At 39.0% G+C, this 19,857-nt stretch overlaps 1 protein-coding gene across 9 annotated transcripts in view; it reads left to right on the top strand.

Moving 5' to 3' along the window:
- The window catches only part of bcor (BCL6 corepressor), a 312,325-nt gene that overhangs the window by 285,666 nt on the left and 6,802 nt on the right, over positions 1-19,857 (top strand). For all 9 annotated transcript variants that reach the window (XM_060833542.1, XM_060833549.1, XM_060833541.1 and 6 more), the window contains 3 exons: positions 9,019-9,291; positions 15,804-15,970; positions 17,162-17,307. In XM_060833542.1, coding sequence (XP_060689525.1) covers positions 9,019-9,291; positions 15,804-15,970; positions 17,162-17,307 — 586 coding nt within the window. The remainder of the gene's footprint in view (positions 1-9,018; positions 9,292-15,803; positions 15,971-17,161; positions 17,308-19,857) is intronic.

Here is a 19,857-nt window from a genome sequence, read left to right as displayed (position 1 = left end):
AAAACAGTCAAGTCAGGCAATATCTGTAAAGAAAAACAGTTAGTGATTCAGGTTGGTTATCTTCCATCAGAACTGAAGGATGGTAATAATGTAAGAGTTTCTAAGCTAGTAGAGGGAGAGGGGGAAGGAAAAGCCAAAAGGTCTGTAATAGAGTGGAGTACAGATGTTCTTTCTGTCCCCTCCTCTTCTTAAAACTTCTTACATTTATTTTTTTTTCCTTCTTTTGTAATGAAGTATCATTCAACTGAAAACTTTTTTTTATATTCATGACGGGATGAGGGCATTGCTGGCTATGGGTCAACCACATTGCTTTGTGACTGGAGTCACATGTAGGCCAGACCAGGTAAGGACAACAGTTTCCTTCCCTAAGGAACATTAGTGAACTAGTGGGATTTTCTGACAACTGACAATGGTCATCATTAAAGTCCTAATTCCAGATATTTTTATTGAATTCAAATTCCAGGATTTGAACTCTTATCCCCAGACATTTATCTGGGTTGACAATCCATTGATAATACCACAGGTCCTGTCTGATCTGAGTATTTCTGGCACCTTTTGTTTTTATAATAATATATTTGTGACTGTGACTTAGGTGATGGCAGAGTGTACATAAACACGATCAGTAATTTGAAGGTAATTAATCAAATATTGGTTAAACTTCGTATGACCATATTCATCAGCCGGTTTAATTTTAAATTACACGAATTGATGTTATGCTGAACCATCCAGATGTGTTAATTTTCAGATTCAGTTCCTGGTTTTTGCTGAGTTGTCCAATGTTAGGTGTGGCAACAGTTTGGCCAATACTGTTAACCAGTACATAGTCTGGGAGAACTAGCCATTTGGATATAGAACTGGCTCAAACGTAGAAGACAGAGGGTGGTGGTGGAGGATTGTTTTTCAGACTGGAGGCCTGTGACCTTGAAATGCCACAACGATTGGGGCTGGGCCCTCTACTTTTTGTCATTTACATAAATGATTTGGATGCAAGCATAAGAGGTACAATTAGTAAGTTTGCAGATGACACCAAAATTTGGAGATGTAGTGAACAGCGAAGAGGGTTACCTCAGATTACAACAGGATCTGGATCAGATGGGCCAATGGGCTGAGAAGTGGCAGATGGAGTTTAATTCAGATAAATGCGAGGTGCTGCATTTTGGGAAAGCGAATCTTAGCAGGACTTATACACTTAATAGTAAGGACCAAGGGAATGTTACTGAACAACGAGACCTTGGAGTGCAGGTTCATAGCCCCTTGAAAGTGAAGTTGCAGGTAGATAGGATAGTGAAGAAGGTGTTTGGTATGCTTTCCTTTATTGGTCAGAGTATGGAGTACAGGAGTTGGGAGGTCATGTTGCGGCTGTACAGGACATTGGTTAAACCATTGTTGGAATATTGCGTGCAATTCTGGTCTCCTTCCTATCGGACAGATATTGTGAAACTTGAAAGGGTTCAGAAAAGATTTACAAGGATGTTGCCAGGGTTGGAGGATCTGAGCTACAGGGAGAGGCTGAACAAGCTGGGGCTGTTTTCCCTGGAGCGTCAGAGGCTGAGGGGTGATCTCATAGAGGTTTACAAAATTATGAGGGGCATGGATAGGATAAATAGACAAAGTCTTTTCCCTGGGGTTGGGGAGTCCAGAACTAGAGGGCATTGGTTTAGGGTGAGAGTGGAAAGATATAAGAGAGACCGAAGGGGTAACATTTTCACGCAGAGGGTGGTACGTGTATGGAATGAGCTGCCAAAGGATGTGGTGAAGGCTGGTACATTTGCAACATTTAAGAGGCATTTGGATGAGTATACGAATAGGAAGGGTTTGGAGGGATATGGGCCGGATGCTGGCAGGTGGGACTAAATTGGGTTGGGATGTCTGATCGGCATGGATGGGTTGGACCGAAGGGTCTGTTTCCATGCTGTGTACATCTCTATGACTCTAAGTGGAATAAGCTGCTAAGGTTTCTGCTCCCAAATTCTGCCCAGTGATCCCAGCTCAAAAATATTTTTTGACATCAGGTGAAGGTAAGATTGAACTATCTGATGCTGTCAACAGTTGAATGCCTTAACAAAACTTACTGAAGAATAGCACAATGAATTTCTGCTCGTGAAGCTCATTCCAGCATAACTGTCACCTCCTGGAAGAGGAATAATGAAAAAGTGCAGAATAGATACATCAGTTGCTAAGCTATAAAATATTAACAGATAAAAGCAGTCTCTACTGTTTTAATCCAAATGTCAACCTATTATCTATTTATTGACCTATAATTTCTGTAAGAATTTCCTTTAATTGTACAAAATGTTCAATGATTACAAGCAACAGTAATTTTGGACTGGTGTATCTTGTCCCCTCAAATATGATTCTTTAAGAACTATTACATTTATTGTGGAAATGCTTTTCTGCTCTGATATTAGTGGCCGTGTTTCTCTGTTGCCAAATACGTATCATTGAACATAGAACAATACAGCACAGAACAGGCTCTTCGGCCCACGATGTTGTGCCAAACATTTGTCCTACTTAAGCACCTATCCACGTACCTGTCCAATTGCCGCTTAAAGGTCACCAATGATTCTGACTCTGCCACTCCCGCAGGCAGCGCATTCCATGCCCCCACCACTCTCTGGGTAAAGAACCTACCCCTGACATCCCCCCCTAATAGAGAGTATTTGAAATTACATGTATCTTTGCATGTTCAAATTGTTCCAGTACATCAAAACATAATTTTTTAACATTGAATTATTTCCACCAGAATTCCACTCTAAACTAAGCTACTATTGATGGTTAGGGTTATTGGCGGCCCTCAGTTTTGCTCTCTTGTTCTCCAAATCACAGTTCACCAGCGGCTGAGAATGGAGACAGGAAAGTTTTAGTGCAGGTGCTCAAAAACGTTTTTGGCACTATAGGCTTCTTCACAACATTGGTGTTCTTGCCATCAAAATAGTGATGCAGCAGAAGTACTAAATCCTTTCTTCCAGGAATGGTGGGTGTATAAATAAACATTTTGTTTATACAATTACATTTTTAAAAGATTATCCATTAGAGCTATCCATTGGTCTCTTGAAAAGAAAACCTTGCATTACGTGATGCCTAATTACATCTCATAGGAAGGTCAGTGTATCTGCTATACCCTGAGTCCATTGAACATTTTCTTGCATATGCTTAAAAGATCCAATAACTGTCACAACTTGCCTCAAACAAATACAATCACCTCTCTATTGTCTTAAATTGTAATGAAAAGGAGCTTGTTATTCCATTGGGGAGGTTATTTTTAAAAAAGCCCTTCTTTATCCCAATGAATCCATCATGTGGTTCTCGGATGAAGTACTAACTCACTTTCATCTGAATTTACCATTTCAGTTTGTGTCCTCATGAAGAAATCATTGCAAGTTTTGAATAACTGAAAAGTGTCACTATGTAGTGCAATAGCGAATTGCACAAAATGCAAAAATCCAAATTTAATCCTTAGTTTAAAATGTGTTAAGCTGCTGTTGTCATGATGATTGTGGGTGTGCTCCCATGACATGGGCAGCACGGTGGCACAGTGGTTAGCACTGCTGCCTCACAGCGCCTGTCGACCCGGGTTCAATTCCCGACTCAGGCGACTGACTGTGTGGAGTTTGCACGTTCTCCCCGTGTCTGCGTGGGCACCCTCCGGGTGCTCCGGTTTCCTCCCACAGTCACAAAGATGTGCGGGTCAGGTGAATTGGCCAAACTAAAATTGCCCGTAGTGTTAGGTAAGGGGTAAATGTAGGGGTATGGGTGGGTTGCGCTTCGGCGGGTCGGTGTGGACTTGTTGGGCCGAAGGGCCTGTTTCCACACTGTAAGTCTAATCTAAACATCCCCTTGTAGTGAGCAAGAGATTTTCCTTTTCTTGATCTCTCAGTTAGTTTGTGTAGAGTTGACATGTGTACAGTCAGCTTGATGAACTAGCCTTGATGACAACCAACGGAGACTTTAGTGAGCATGGAACCATGCATGCTTTGGGGCTGTGTTAAGTAATGATCAGAAGAAGAGTAAATGCACTGATATGTTCAAATTTTCTTTTAGTGAAGTGTTCAATATCTATTATTTTCTTCCAATTAATCTAATACACTTATCGGATATTAAATTGGTTGGGATTTCAAAATATTAAATTTTATTACACTTTTTTAAAAATGGTGTACAATTACATTTAAAAACTAGATAAAGATATTGTGTTATAAATTTTGGAATAGTTTCATTTGATATCTGGTGGAAGTTACACATGAATGGAAACAATTAATGGTAATTACACATTTACGTTTCCTGGTTCTTTGTTTTCTTAGTTAGCAATTCTTTACACACATCTGTGGGCCTTGTTTGGTCAATGTAGAACAGAACTTGCTTTGGTTCCAATTACAAGACATGCACCACTTCCAATATCAGTTCGTATGAGAGGGCTAAAGTGGGGACAACCTGATAGTCATTTTAAATTATTTTTCAGGAAAGAGGGGAGCTAACTTTGTGAAATACGCAAACACAGCAAAACCAACTATAGTGTGGAGAAATGGCTTCAGTGTAATTGGTGTTCAGGTATACATATACAGAATGTGTGTCTTTCTGTATAATATGGATATAGTACCTTCTATTTTGCCACTTGATTCTGTCCCTCATTATTGTTTTAGAATTTGTTTTTGACATGGAGAGTGCAAAAAATAGCATTTTACAGAATTTGTTACTACAGGGAGTATGAGGCATAGATAACTGTGATAGATTTTTGAAGAGTGACTATCTTACCCAGATTGCCACTCTGTTCCTTTTTTAACAAAATGAAAGAGCTCTGAATTTCCGATAGGAGATTCTGTTCAGGGCTCCTTCAGAATTGTGGAGCCATATTTCATTTCTGAGAGTTCCTTTGTAATGCAAAAGTGTGGCTCCTTTTCATAGCAGTCAGCTGCTGTTTTTGGAAATTTAAAGCTCCAGATTTAGATATTGTACGATTATAGAGTGCTGGGACTAAGATACAGGGAGGCTAGGGAAGAAGGTGCTAGGTGTGGGGAGGTTGACAGTGTGCAAGGTGGCACAGGGCAGGGGCAGGTAAGTGCTACCACGTTCAGGATAAGTTGAGATTAATGGGAGAAATTGGTCAGGTGGGGTAAGGTGAGCCAGATTCTGGGGATGGAGGTTGCAGGAGTAGATTGCATTTGGAGCAGGGGAAGGAGAAATGGGTCTCGAGTACAACACAACTCATGCTACAACTAGATGTAACTTTGGTACCTTGGAAGTAATGCACTGCATGACTGGATTAACTAGTGCTACAGTGCGACACGCAGGTTTTCTAGAATAATTGTGTGTGTATTCCATACCTTTGTGACAAATTAAGTCCTCAGCATGGACAAAGCAACCGCGGGTTTGACACCACATCCACGGATATTCACTCCCACCACCACCAATGCAAAGTGACAGCAGTGTGTATCATCTATGAGATGCACTTCAGAAATTCACCAACGCTTCTTGGAGAGCACCATCAAAACTTATAGCCAGTTCCATCTAGAAAGTTACAACACGACCACCTGCAAGGTCCCCTCTGCTGCTTCTCACAGTCAGTAGATCAGAATCCTAGAACTTCCTCTCTAACAGTATTTTGAATGTATGCAAATAGTATCATGCACCAAATGGACTGCAACTGTTTAAGGCAGCAACTCACCACCACCACCTTCTCGAGGGCAACTAGGGATGGGTTGGCTGAGCCAACAACACCGACATGCCATGAATCAATAAATAGGATGATTGTAAAAACCATAATGATGATGCACAATGGATTTGGAGGATACTAATGAGGAATTAGCAGTATTCCAGCAATGCAGCGAAAAAAGTCATGCACTGGGTATTAAGGTTAGGTTCCTTCCTAGGTGTGGCACAGCAATCTCATTTCTTAAACTGAATTTACCAAATATCTGCCCAAACATCTTGAAGTACATTTTCATTTCTTCAGATCTCATATTTTATAGCCTAATGTTGGAATCCTGTTATAACCAAAGATGAAAAAGTCATTCTTGTTCAAATCAGTTGCACATACTGTTTCCTCTGTTACATACTGTATGTAAGTTTGTTGCCTGAATTAGCACAGAAGCTGTCCATTAATGGTTGTATTTTGATTCAGATATGTGACAGCAAATCTAACATTTCTCTGTGAGATTTCCCTGTGAGAACTGTGAACATATTGACTGAAAGCACTGATAGTCTGCAAGGATTCTAGTAACTTAAGACCCCTTTGACATGTGTATTGAGTGCTGTGCATATAAATCTACCACATTCAGGACTGTGTATGCCATGTGGCAACTGTGGTTTTTGCCTGCTTGAGGTTACCTCTGGTCATATACAGTCATATAATATGGGTAGCCCCTATTGTTCAAATTATGTATTTGACTTCTGGAGTACTTGCAGAGGATTACGCAATTTCTGGACTGTCAAACTAGCTTTCCACATCTAATAACAAGTAAACTGTCAGCAGTTTTTTAAATCAGTTTTGCGACTTCAGCTGTTTCATGTACCTGAACATCTCCGGAGTGCAGTTAACAGCAGGTGTAGAAAAATAATGCTCCTGCTTTTCCATTGGATAGTTCACAAACTGCAGTCAAATTTACTGTAAAATAGCTTCAAAATATTTCTATATCGATGAATAACATACCAGTAATTTGTAAGCTGATATATTTTTAATATAATTTACATCTATTGGATAATCAGTTATTGATATTAAAATTTCACTATCTATATGACTGACTGTATATTTTGGGAATGTAAAAAGGTGCAATTACAATCTATATGTCCTTTTCTAGCACATGTTTAATTTATTCAGCACATAGAGTCATAGAGATGTACAGCATTGAAACAGACCCTTTGGTCCAACCCGTCCATGCCGACCAGATATCCCAACCTAATCTAGTCCCACCTGCCAGCACCTGGCCCACATCTCCCTACAAAACTGTCACAAGTTCAGAAGTGTTAAATGGTTGCTTGTGAAGCCTTAGTTGTGCAATCGCAGTATGACCCAGCCACTCGTACAGTCATAGAGATGTACAGCATGGAAACAGACCCTTCGGTCCAACCTGTCCATGCCGACCAGATATCCCAACCCAATCTAGTCCCACCTGCCAGCACCCGGCCCATATCCCTCCAAGATTCACAATCCATGATTTTTTGTCCCAAATTTATGAACTGAGTAGTAGGGAATGCACAGCCATTACGTTTTTTAATATTCACTGCTGTAAATGAGGCTGTGTGCACATTTAAGAAATTGTCCCTTATGTATTCGCTGAATTATAGAAACGTGTAAAGAGTTCATTTCCAGGACCAGCATGACCACTTAAATTCAAAATATCTGTTCTAATTTCAGTTCAAAGCCTTTTTAAAATCTTTATTTTCCAGTTCCTCTGAAATTCTCTTTTAAATGATGCGATACCTAAACCTCAATAGCCATTTGTGGTAAAGCAGTCTGATCAATGATTTTTCCTGTGAAAACATTTCATCTGATTTTCCCATTCATTCTTCTACTCATTGATCATACTTAGACCAAAGTCAGAATAATCATTAACCCATCCTCATCTACATTCTCTTTAGGGGATATCATCGACAGATAAGGAGTCAGCTTCCACTTGTACACTGATGAAACCTAGTTCTTTTGCCACCATCATCACTGCCTCTATTTTCTCAGATTGATCTTGCAACAAATTTTTTGCACTTACAATTGACTCCTACCTCCTGCTTAGCCATTGTCTCTCAAGTTGAATTAATTTTTTTCAAACCTTGTCTGATTCTGAACTAAGCTCCTGACCTCATTCTCTCTTACCACAAATATTCCCTCTTTAACCTCTGTAACAACATCTGTCTGCACTTCTGACTTGTTCATCTGCAGTTTCACCTGTTCTATTTGCTTCCCATACTCCATCCTACATAAAGTTCACCTGACCTAAAACTTATGTTCCATATGTCTGTTTCCCTTCAAGAACTGCCAAATTACCATCACTCTGTTTCTTCATTTCTGTGATTGAAATTCTTTGACCAAATTTTTGGTCATCTTCCTAATATCACCTGATTCTACTAATATCATTTATTTCTGAGTTTGAGATTCTGCCTCCATGAAGCATGTTTTTCTACATTAAACATAATATATGAATACAAGTTGTTATTACTTTTAAGACAAAGTTATGGTATTGCCAGACTTATTTTAATTAAAATCCCAAGCCACTGCTTGGTTTCCCGAGGTAGTGTGGGTAGGATAATCAAGTCTTTGAAGTTGTATCTTTTGCTGGTATTAGAGGACAACACTAAATGTTTATCTTGCCCACACTTATTTAGCTTCTTCAACAGAGCATTCTTAGGCCAACAAATCAGCAACTGACAATTTAAGCACATATACTCCCTTACTTGTAATTGCATCTTAGGATGTAGACCGTAGTACCATGTTGTGGATTTAAATTATGGATATGCTAGCCCAATTAGGGGTGCAAGTTCCTTTTGTTAAATCTTATTAGTGAGTTTTTGGTTAACCTGGTGCTTTCATGGCTATGTTTTTGGTGCATGTTGCCAGTTTACTAGATTTATTGAATGCTGTTTCACACTGAGGCAATTTCAGTAATGATTTCTAATTCAGTAGCATAACCACTACACAACAACAAACCCATTCTTTGTGACCATTGCTAGGTTTGTCATTCTCCTATATTCAATTGGTTTTAGCAGTTTTCCTCTTGCACTTCTCAAATACTTTGCCTCTAGATTGAATAATGTATCATTCTAATACTATATACCAGTCCCATCGATCTCTTGCCTAAATAACAGCAATGAATGCACTTCAAAATAATTTGTACTGAAAGCACCTCAGGATGTTTGTGAGACATATCATAAGGCAGGATGCAAATGTAGGTTTTTGCTTTTTATTGCTGTTTAGCCAATTAACATGATTTTTTTAACCCCAAGCAGAGAATGTAAATCATGTGTTTGCATTGACTCCGTTTTGTCAAAGCAGGTCTCTGTTACATCAATTTATTTTTGGTTGCTTATTTACAGCAAACCAGTGTTAGCAGGAATTCTAGAAAACGACCAGCACCAACCACAGACACAGATTCTACACCAAAGAAAACATGTGAGCAGAAGTCTGCTGAACGTCTGTTGCAAATTCCATTATTCCTTCCGTGCTCCCAGCCCTTGACTGCACAAGCAATCAGCACTCCACAGGAGACCACTCCAAGTCGTCCCATGCCACCAGAAGCACGCAGACTCATTGTCAATAAAAATGCTGGTGAGACTTTGCTGCAAAGAGCAGCACGTCTAGGCTATGAGGTAAGTCCTGTATTTGAAAACAGACAATGAAATATTCTTTTGTTTCCGGTCATCTGTTCCTGCTGTAAAGGTGGTTGAGTTTTCTGTTGGAGGTGTTATATACTTTAATCTCTATCCAGATTTATACATCATTTTGTAATTGGCACAATTAATTGGTATGTTCAAAACTTAAACAGAAATTATAGCTCTTTACAAATTTTTCAAGCATATATGAATAATGCATATATGTATATTGAGTGGTGTATAAACTTAGAACAAACACTTCACTTTACTTCACCTTATATTTTGCAATTGTGATGATCCTGTCACTTTAAAAAGGTTATTTTATCATGTATTTTTTAAAGAGAGTTTGTAAAGGAAGAGGTATCAAACTGTCTACTGGAGGTGGCCAAAGTAAACAACATAGGCCTGAAGGTTTTTTTTAAATGTTGGAATAATGGGAGTAGCTTGAAAAGCATGGCCAGTGCTCACAGATCAGGTTTCCTAGTGTTTTTTTTCCACAGTCAAAAGCTGTTTGGGGTCCTAGAAGAATTGGGAGCTTCAGTGAATGATTCCTGGCTGCTGCTTTCTCTGAAATCTCTCTTGATGTTGTTTCCTCTGGGATGGAGAACTGCACATAAGAATCTGTGTGTAAAATTATCTTCTTGCCAAGGAGTGTGTTTATGGATGTTACTATATTGGAACAGTTAATTAGTAATAGGCACTATTATTTGGTTAAGCTTTGCAATATTTGTTATTCTAAATTCCTGTTTCTTGTGTTTGTGTTTTAAGTATAGTGTTTAAATAGTGTCGAGCAGTTTGACCAATCCCATCACATCTGGAGCATGCACTTCATTCACATCTGTCTTGAAAATATGAAAAAGTTAGGGTCTAGGCTACCTTAACATATTTTGAGGAGGTCTGGTCTGGACTATAACACAGTATACCACACTCAGAATATCTCAATCAATATCTCATACTCTAATATCTGAGTATGGAAAAGTTCTTGGTAATATTTAAAATATTAAATCTTCAAACTGCAAGGATTATTAAGTCTTGTTATATTGTGTGTTGGGTAATAAATGATATTTTTTCTAAATAGTTGGATTACATCATTGAAGGTCACCCAGTTAGCTAATTTAGTACCAAGGAATAGTAGATGCTAGGCTTCCATATTTCATTGTAATTTTAAAACACTTTTTTTTTGCCCAAATAATATTTGGTGGCATAAGGAGTGATCAAAGTCATAACCTCTACCAATTATATGTATAATGTGTTTAACTTGTCACAGATTTGGAAACCTCAACCCTTAGTTCGTGGTCTGCTAGCTGATGTGACAATCTATAAATCAGATTGGAGAAGTCACCAGCTTATGAGTTAACCTATGGTTGATCAAATAGAAATAGCAGTGGTAAAATACATTTGTATTTTGAAGTCTTTAATAAAAGTAGTGAATTTATCAACTGGTAATGATAAATAATGTATCTAGTTACATTGTGCTAAGCTGCATTCTGTTCCAGACAATCTTTTCATTCTAGTGTGAAACAGGCACTGGTTTGCGATTTAAATCATTGTACAAATAATATTGTAAGGAATAAATTTCCAGTGTGGAGTGTTAATTGTGAATACTATTGAGGAATTCTTACCTGTGCTGTATTCAGTAATCTGGCAGCAATCTGTCTTAAATGTATATTTTGTGAATGTTTCCTTACTGATTCAATCCACCAAAATGTTGAAAATTAGACTGATTTAACCAGATGACTAATTGTTATTTTAACCTGGCCATCAATTAATTAAGCTTATTAAATTGTTCTGAGTCATATTCACTTGATGGATTCTGCATATTTTGAGACGCTAGAGGCTTGATCAGATGCAGGCATTCTTTGAAAATAGTATTAGAGTCATAGAGATATACAGCATGGAAATAGACCCTTTAGTCCAACTCGTCCATGCCAACCAAACATCCTAACCTAATCTAATCCCATTTGCCAGCAATTGTCCCATATCCCTCTAAACCATTTCTATTCATATACCAATTCAGATATCTTTTAAGTGCTATAGTTGTACTAGCCTCCACCACTTCCTCTGGCAGCTCATTCCATACAAACACCACCCTTTGTGTGAAAAGGTTACCCCTTTCGGGGTCCCTTTTTATATCTTTCCCCTGTCACCCTAAACATATGTCCTCTAGTTCCAGACTGCCCCACTCCAGGGAATAGACCGTATCTATTTATCCGATCCATACCCCTCATGATTTTATAAACTTCTATAAGGTCACCCCTCAGCCTCGGACGCTCCAGGGAAAACAGCCCCAGCCTATTCAGCCTCTCCTCTAATTCTGGCAACTTCCTTGTAAATCTTTTCTGAACCCTATCAATTGCTCAGTCAGTGTCCTGGTACCACCGGAGCATGGTGCTTTTTTTTCTCCGTGAAGGGAGTGGGATTAGATGCCGACAACCCATTTGCCTCTAATTAATTTCCCTAAGCTCCTTGAGCTTGTTAATGGGCTGAATGTGCAATGCAGTGATCCATTAAGTTAATGATTCTGCTGAGAGAGATTCTGGCAAAAAGGGTTATTCTGACAGCAGCTTTACAACCTTCGTTTGGCCATTTGATCACTTGTTTGCATTGGATCTGATCACCTGCCTTTTCTGTTATTATGGCTGCAGTTTGCTTTTGAGTGTACTGTCGTGCATAAAAGTTAATTCCCACCTCCTAGCAACACTCAGCTCCACTAATGAGATTTGCAATTAAAGGTCACATTGCGGGATTGGGATTCAGAAATGACCTGGGCATTTGATTCCCAATCCCAGATATTCCAATTTTCTCAAACCTATTTATACACATCTTATTAATATCTAAAAGTGTGAGACAGCTAACCACAGGGTGAGGAACATACTATTTAAGTATAACTTGGTTTCAACATACAATTGTGATATCCTGATGCACACTCAAATTGAGAATTTTTTTTGATTTTTTACTATGATACTGGACAACACAGTAGTACTGAACTTGCATGACCTAACAAAAATCTATCCTTCCATGACATCACTACAATTGGACATCTGCAATAAACAGTTTTTCTATTGTCTTGCATCCTTTGATATTCCTGAATTCTAAACATCATCGTCCTTTTCTTAAGCAGTCACTTGTGATCAAGAACGACTTTCTTCCACTTTAGCTTGTAGGTTTTAAAGTCATTAAGCAGTCCACTTCTGGCTCTGTGCGCCCTGACCTGCTACAGGTATTTCTTGAAGAGGAGGATGGGTGGGATTCTCAGGTCTTTGAATGCTCATTCCACTATTTGAGCTTGACTTCAAAATGAACTTCTCAGAGATGCTAAAATGTTTGGAACCTTCACAGATGCTGCTTCTCTAGTTTGGGCAGCCTTTGACTGTAGATTCCCTCAAATTGCTGGGAATATTACATATTTTTTAGGGAGGCTGCTTGCTGTGATGAAACTGAGTAGAGAGCTGGTTATGTAAGTCATGTAAAACAGATGGAAGATGTAGCCTACCTAATGAAGCTGACTGACTCTAATTAGTACATGATGAAGGGCTTTTGCCCGAAACATTGATTTTCCTGCTCTTTGGGTGCTGCCTGACCTGTGCTTTTCCAGTACCCCTTTAATCTTGACTCTAACTAGTGCCCTGATGTTGGGGTTGTTGGCCTGAGAAAGGACACTAAAATTAGAGTGCCTATACTGTCACTGGATTTATGTGATGTGGAGGTGCCTGTGTTGGACTGGGGTGGACAAAGTTAGAAGTCACACAACACCAAGCTTTTGGACCTGAAGATGGGGCTGCGCTCTGAAAATTTGTGTGATTTCAAATAAACCTGTTGGACTATAACCTGGTGCCGTGTGACTTCTGTCTAGATTGACAGAATTTTGAGGAGGAATCACTGGTGACATTTCTCGAGGGATTTGAGGTGTTTTGCATATTGTCCATATGGCTGACACCTACAGGAGGTCTGGTTACGCAGCTTGCCCCGTATACCATGAGCTTGGTGTCCAGCTGGGTCTTCGTTGTTACTTTGCCTGAAGTATTCCTGCACAGTTTTTACCCTGTTCCTCAGGTGGCCATTGTTGATGTTTGTCCTTGCTGAGAAGCTGCTCCAAATGTATGGAAAATAATCCATTTTGTCAGGTAGCTCACTACAGATCTTGATTGGACTTCTGGCATTATGTCCAGTGGAAGCGAGTGGGTGGGGAACCTTTTGACTTCTGGGTATTTAGCATCAGGCCCATTCTGTCAGTGGCCTCTGTGTATACATTGATGGTAGATTGGAGCTCAGCCTCTGCGTATATACAGCCACATGTGTCATCTGCACACTGCAGCTCATTGACTGAGCTTGGTGGTCTTAATTCTTGACTGGAGCTGGCAGGTTAAATACGGGGTACAAGACAGGGAACCTATCAACAAAGACTGCATACTCAAATGACAATACACTTCACATTCAACAACCAAATATATGAACAAATCAACGGCACACCCATGGGCTCACCCATCTCTGGATCATAGCAGAAGCGGTAATGCAGAGGTTAGAACAAACAGTCTTACCGCAAATTCAACCCAAACTCTGGGTCGGATATGTAGATGATACCTTTGTAATCATTAAAAACACAGAAATAGAGAACACACACCGGATCATCAACACCACACTCACAGGAATCCGATTCACGAGAAAGGAAGAAAAGGACAACCAATTCCCATTCCTAGACGTGATGGTACAGAGAACACCGAACGGAGAATTCACCATTAAAGGTATACAGGAAAGCCACACACACAGACCAAGTCCTGAACTACGAAAGCAACTACCCCAACACACACAAAAGAAGTTGCATCAAGACACTGTTCAAAAGGGCCACAACACACTGTAGTACACCAGAACTGCAAAAAGAGGAATAAGAACACCTATACAATGTATTCGCCAAAAACAGATACCCCCGCAATTTCATCAACAGATGCCTAAGGGAAAGACAACGGACTAGCCACACTACCACAACCCGAAGGACTAGCCACACTACCATACTTCAAAAACATTTCTGAACTGACAGCCAGACTACTGCGACCACTAAGACTCAAAACAGCACACAAACCAACAGCCACTCTCAGACAACAACTCACCAGGACGAAGGACCCGATACCCAGCATGAGCAAAACCAATGTAGTGTACAAAATCCCATGCAAGGACTGCACAAAACACTACACAGGACAAACAGGAAGACGGCTAACGGTCCGCATCCATGAACACCAACTAGCCACGAAACGACAAGGCCAGCTATCCTTAGTAGCCACACGCTCAGATGACAATCAACATGAGTTCGACTGGGACAACACTACTATTATAGGACAAGCCAAACAGAGAACAGCCAGGGAATTCCTAGAGGCATGGCACTCATCCACAGATTCAATCAATAAGCACATCGACCTGGACCCAATATACCGGCCACTGCAGCGGACAGCTGGAACTGACAACCGGAAGCGGCAGGTACAAATTACTATAAATGCCAGAGGAAACATCACAGAAGCGCTTCACAGGAGGTTCCCAAGCACTGAGGATGTCACCTAGACAGGGGACGAAATGTCTGCAACACAAATTCCCAGCTCAGCGAACAGAACCGCAACAACAAGCACCCGAGCTACAAATCTTCTCCCAAAGGTTAAATAGTTTACTGCACATCCTGTAGATAACCTCCACATCAGGAAGTTTAAAGAATAGGGAATGAAGTGTTGCAGTGAGGAAAATGTTTGCATTCCTCACTCACTTTTGCTGAAATCCTTTCTCTTTAATGTGCTAAATGTATCTGTTACCTTTATTTCAATGCAGCCATTCTTTTGGCATTTCAGGTCCACAACCAAGCATTTGTATGTTAGGTGTTCCACATTACTTTAAATTAGTTAGAAAATATTTGAAAATGTAAATTGAACAATTTAGAGTGGTTGTAAATATAAGATCTTACAGTTGCTAGAAATCTGAAATAAACCAAAGTATTCTGCACATACTTATTAGCTACGGCAGCTTCTGGAAAGATGAATGGAATTAATCAGGATCTGATATTCTGCTGAAAGATAATTTTTCCTAATTATTTCCTAATCCAAACATTAAAAAGCTTGTGATTCAATTGTAGTTTGAATCTAGCAGTGAAATTTTGAAGTTGTTGTTACTGTGTCCCGCTGACTGCTCCAATTCACATGTTTTCTTATAAGTGTAGTTTGCTTATTTGTGGCTTGCTCAGGAAGTACAGTACTTTTTTTTATTTATTAGAAGAGATTGGTAGCTGTTATTCCCCTTGATTGCTGGCTGTAGTAAACATATCTGCTAACAACATCAGTTGAATATTTAAACATTCTTAACATGAACACTACAATATTTTACAAACTGCTCAATCGATTTGTATGGATTTTATTTTGGGTTGAAATATTAGTCGATTAAAGCAGTACTTGTTGTAAAATGAATTTGGGGACAATTTTATGGAATCATAGAGTCACCAAGAATGCAAATTAATTCAGTTTTCTTTTCTTTCCCAGGAAGTAGTACTGTATTGTTTGGAAAACAAAGTTTGCGATGTAAATCATCGCGACAATGCAGGTTATTGTGCTTTGCACGAAGCCTGTGCCAGAGGATGGCTCAGCATTGTTTGCCACCTTCTAGAACACGGAGCTGATGTTAACTGCAGTGCTCAGGATGGAACAAGGTATTTGGAGAGACCTCATTAAATTTGACCATATTTCATATGTTAAATCTCTAGTTGTGAAACTAAGTTATATAGTAACTACTCAGGCTAGTGCACAGAAATGCTCAATTCAATTTTTAACACTTCATTAACTTTTTAAACTAAGCAACTGAATTTTTTTTTTACAATGAGTTCTGTGGTCTCAAAATACCTGCAGTGTGAAAACTGGCCATTCAGCCCATCAAAGAGCATCCCACCCAGCCCTGTATTTTCCATGGCTAATGCAGCTAGGCTGGACATCCCTGGACACTCTGACCAATTTAGTATGGGCATTTCGCCTAGCTTGTACATCTTTGGACTATGGGAGAAAAGCAGATCCCCCAGAGGAAACATACACAGACACGGGCGAATGTGCAAACCCAAGGCTGAAATTAAACTGCATCCCTGGCACCGTGAGGCAGCAGTACTAACCACTGAGCCACCATGGTGCCATTTGATAAAGCTGAAATTAATCTGTACAGTTTAAATGAGTTCTTTCACAAGTAGACACTTTGACTGATTAAATCTAATGAAAGAAAATTCGGTTGAGTCATTTCTTATGCCGCTTGTTTTTGTCTTCCAAAATCACTTTTGTGAATTTTGCTTTGTTTTCTAAATTACAGTAGTGAGAGCAAGGCATACATCAAAGTCCCCATTACAAGCAACAAGTTTCAGCATCAAGTAGCTTAACAAATGTATTGCTTTCAGTTACAATTAACCGTACAAATTGGGCACTTCTCTGTATTTGGTATTTCCTTGTTCTGTCAGAACAATTGTACTGATCTGCATCCTTAATTCTCCAACCTACATGATCATTGAGAACAGCTCATTGCTGGGAACACCATATTGCTGAGTTTACCTGTACATATGTGTACACACACTGGAATTTGGCAACCTGTTCAACCATTAGTACAAAACAGAAACTTCAGTGGAATCAAATTCACCAGCCAGGGTCTCATGCCAATTTCCTACTCATTGATTCCTCCTTTAAAAAGTGCATAGTTATGAAGGAGATTGTTTGTTTGTTTGTTTGTTTGTTTGTTTTTGTTTTTATAATTCCAAAATATATGTTCCAAAATCCCCTGTCTTTATAAATTTGTTTTTACAAGTACAATCTGCATTTATCTGTTAGTCTACTGTCAGAATAAGTTTGATGCTTTGTTTTTATTAAAGGCCTATTCATGATGCTGTAGAAAATGATCACTTGGAAGTGGTTCGGCTATTGCTTTCATACAGTGCAGATCCAACCCTGGCCACTTATTCGGGTCGTACTATTCTGAAGATGGCGCATAGTGAAGTGATGGAAATGTTTCTTGCAGGTAAGTTGAAATTCCAATTGCTAAATATTTCAACTGACTTCAGTGAGGGACATGTGAAATTGCCTTTGATATAAATTTTGTAGCACAATGAGGAAAATTACTTAAGTAATTTGATGTAGTCATTTATCACAAATGTGATGCATTCAATTTTGAATGAAACCCATGGTGAGATTTAATATGAATAAAAATTGTTGTCTCTATACAGGTGTATTTGGATATATATGTTCTATAAAATTGACATGCAAAGTCTGTAATTTCAGTTTGATTTGATTAAGGGTTCAAGAATCACCCCAGGATTTGAGCATGATTCACATTTCTGCATTGTAAGAAATGCCTTTGAAGTGTTAAAATGAGATTTTACCTATCCTTTCAGGATGCCAAAAAATAGTTAATTCACTTTTGAAAAAGAACAGGAAATAAAAATCCCAAAACCAACACTTGCTCGATAGACTAACTGGTCATTTTACTAATTGCCTTTTGTAGGACCTTGTGCTCTGTTTATCACATTTTTCCATACAGGACATTGCAAAAGTAATCAATTAGCTGTGGAATACTTTGTTTTAAATTATCCTGAAAGTGCCACGTATATTCTTACAATGAATTAACTCGGTTATTACTTAGGGCATTGTTAATCTCTGTTGAATCCAATAATAGAGATCAGTCTTGTAAAATCCGATATTGCAGTTGCAATGCAATGGCATTAGAAGCAGTGCTACTCAGACACAGTATGCCAATAGTACAACAGCACATCTTGGCAGATAATAAAAGGTCAACTGTTTGGCTTTGCAGCACAGAACTGCTTGTGCATTGAGCACAATGTTCTTGGTGATGCAGTTGATGAATGTTTGTGGATGGCTCTAAACAATGGCTAGGTGATTCGGGTGGCTAAGATAGGGATATTCTGTCCATTTATGATTCTGTCCATGTAATGACTGGCCTATTACATATGATGGAGTGAACTCCACTCTTCTCTGGAAGGGAAGTGTGTTGGAGGTAGTGCTATACATTATTTCATGTGAACCATCATTAGATAGGGCCATTACATTTTGGATATTAAAATAAACTATGGAAATGTATACTTGTCTTTGATTGGAAATTTTCCTCCTGTGGAGGAATAGATTAATCGTGTGATGTGGATAAAAGTCTTCTATGAACTGCATGAAGTATCTGTACATTGTTAAGTTGGGAGATTTTGAACCTATACCCAGTTGTTGATAGGAAGAATCCAGTGAAATATCAGCTCAGGCAGCTGTTACTTTGATAGACATTGACATAGCCATCCCTATCGTATGATTCTTTCCATGTCAGCCATAGAAATATGAGCAGATTTATTATTTTCTCCTTAAGGACTAATATTCTTCACATAAAGCAGTTTCCAAACCAGCCTGAGACAATTGCCTGACCCTTTACAGATGGGAGGCAGCTTAAAGCTAGGGTATATTAAGTGCCAAAGATACAGATACACCTGTCTGGTATCTTTTTCTCTGAACCTCCTTTTCTTCTTCAAAACATTGTAAATATGGAGACCTGTATATCTCTGGGGAAATGAGCAGATTCACCAGATGTGTGAAACTTTTAAGAAGTTGTCTCTAGATTGTTCCTGTGCCCTGAAGCTGTTAAATATATTATACTGAATACACAGGTGTGTGTGTAATGTATAAACTCTCATTTGGAACTAATCTTTAAAAGCTATGATGCAGATCAGTTTAATTTGAGTGATGAATTGAGTTTAAATTATTGAGGAAGAATGAAATGTAGATTTCAAAACTGAACTTCAATTATTGCACAGACCGTGTCATATTTCAGCTCGAAATAAATGCATGATTAGCAGAGATTCAAAATTCTCAGTGGTTTTACCTGAAGAGATGCATTAATGGACATGTCCTCAGGCATTCAACTGAAAAACACATTCTGTATCTCTTTTTGAAAAATCACCATTGGGCTAGGCACTAAAACCTGAAGATACTTCATTTCTTCTCAGCTCCTTTCACCCCTTCCCTCCCACTGCTTCACTAAAAGTAATTTCTGGCATAGGCTGCTGAGAGCTGTAAGTAAAGAAACAAGCAGCCTCAGAAATGTCACAAAAAATGATCTGCTACTTTCTATGCAATTATGTTTTACATTCGATTGCACAAAAATGACAGACAGAAAAAGTTCATCTGATCCATCTAGCCACACATTGTGTGAGAAATCATGCATTATGAAACAGGCCCTCCCTAACCCCCATTCAAAGCAATGTAATTGCCTGGAGGAAGTGAATAACCCAAGTTTTGAAAGAAAAAGTGCCAATCAGGGTTGGGGTTTGCATAGACTGGGGTAGAATCAGAGACATAATGGACACCTAAATAACTGGTCCACACGCTGATATTTTTATTTTTATGAATTCGGCCTTTCATCATTATTGGATTAACCTTTGCAATCTCATACTGCACAATTGGGATACTACACATTTCTCTGCCATGTTTTGTTAACATTTCTATGTATTGTGTAACTAAATTACAATGAGCAGAATGCGCTCTGCCTTTAGTGTTTTGACCATTTTGTGTGTTT

This window comes from Hemiscyllium ocellatum, chromosome 12 (assembly GCF_020745735.1).
Source record: "Hemiscyllium ocellatum isolate sHemOce1 chromosome 12, sHemOce1.pat.X.cur, whole genome shotgun sequence".
Taxonomy (NCBI): domain Eukaryota; kingdom Metazoa; phylum Chordata; class Chondrichthyes; order Orectolobiformes; family Hemiscylliidae; genus Hemiscyllium; species Hemiscyllium ocellatum.
The sequence above is the reverse complement of the archived record's forward strand: the minus strand, read 5'-3'. Positions and strand labels throughout refer to the sequence as shown.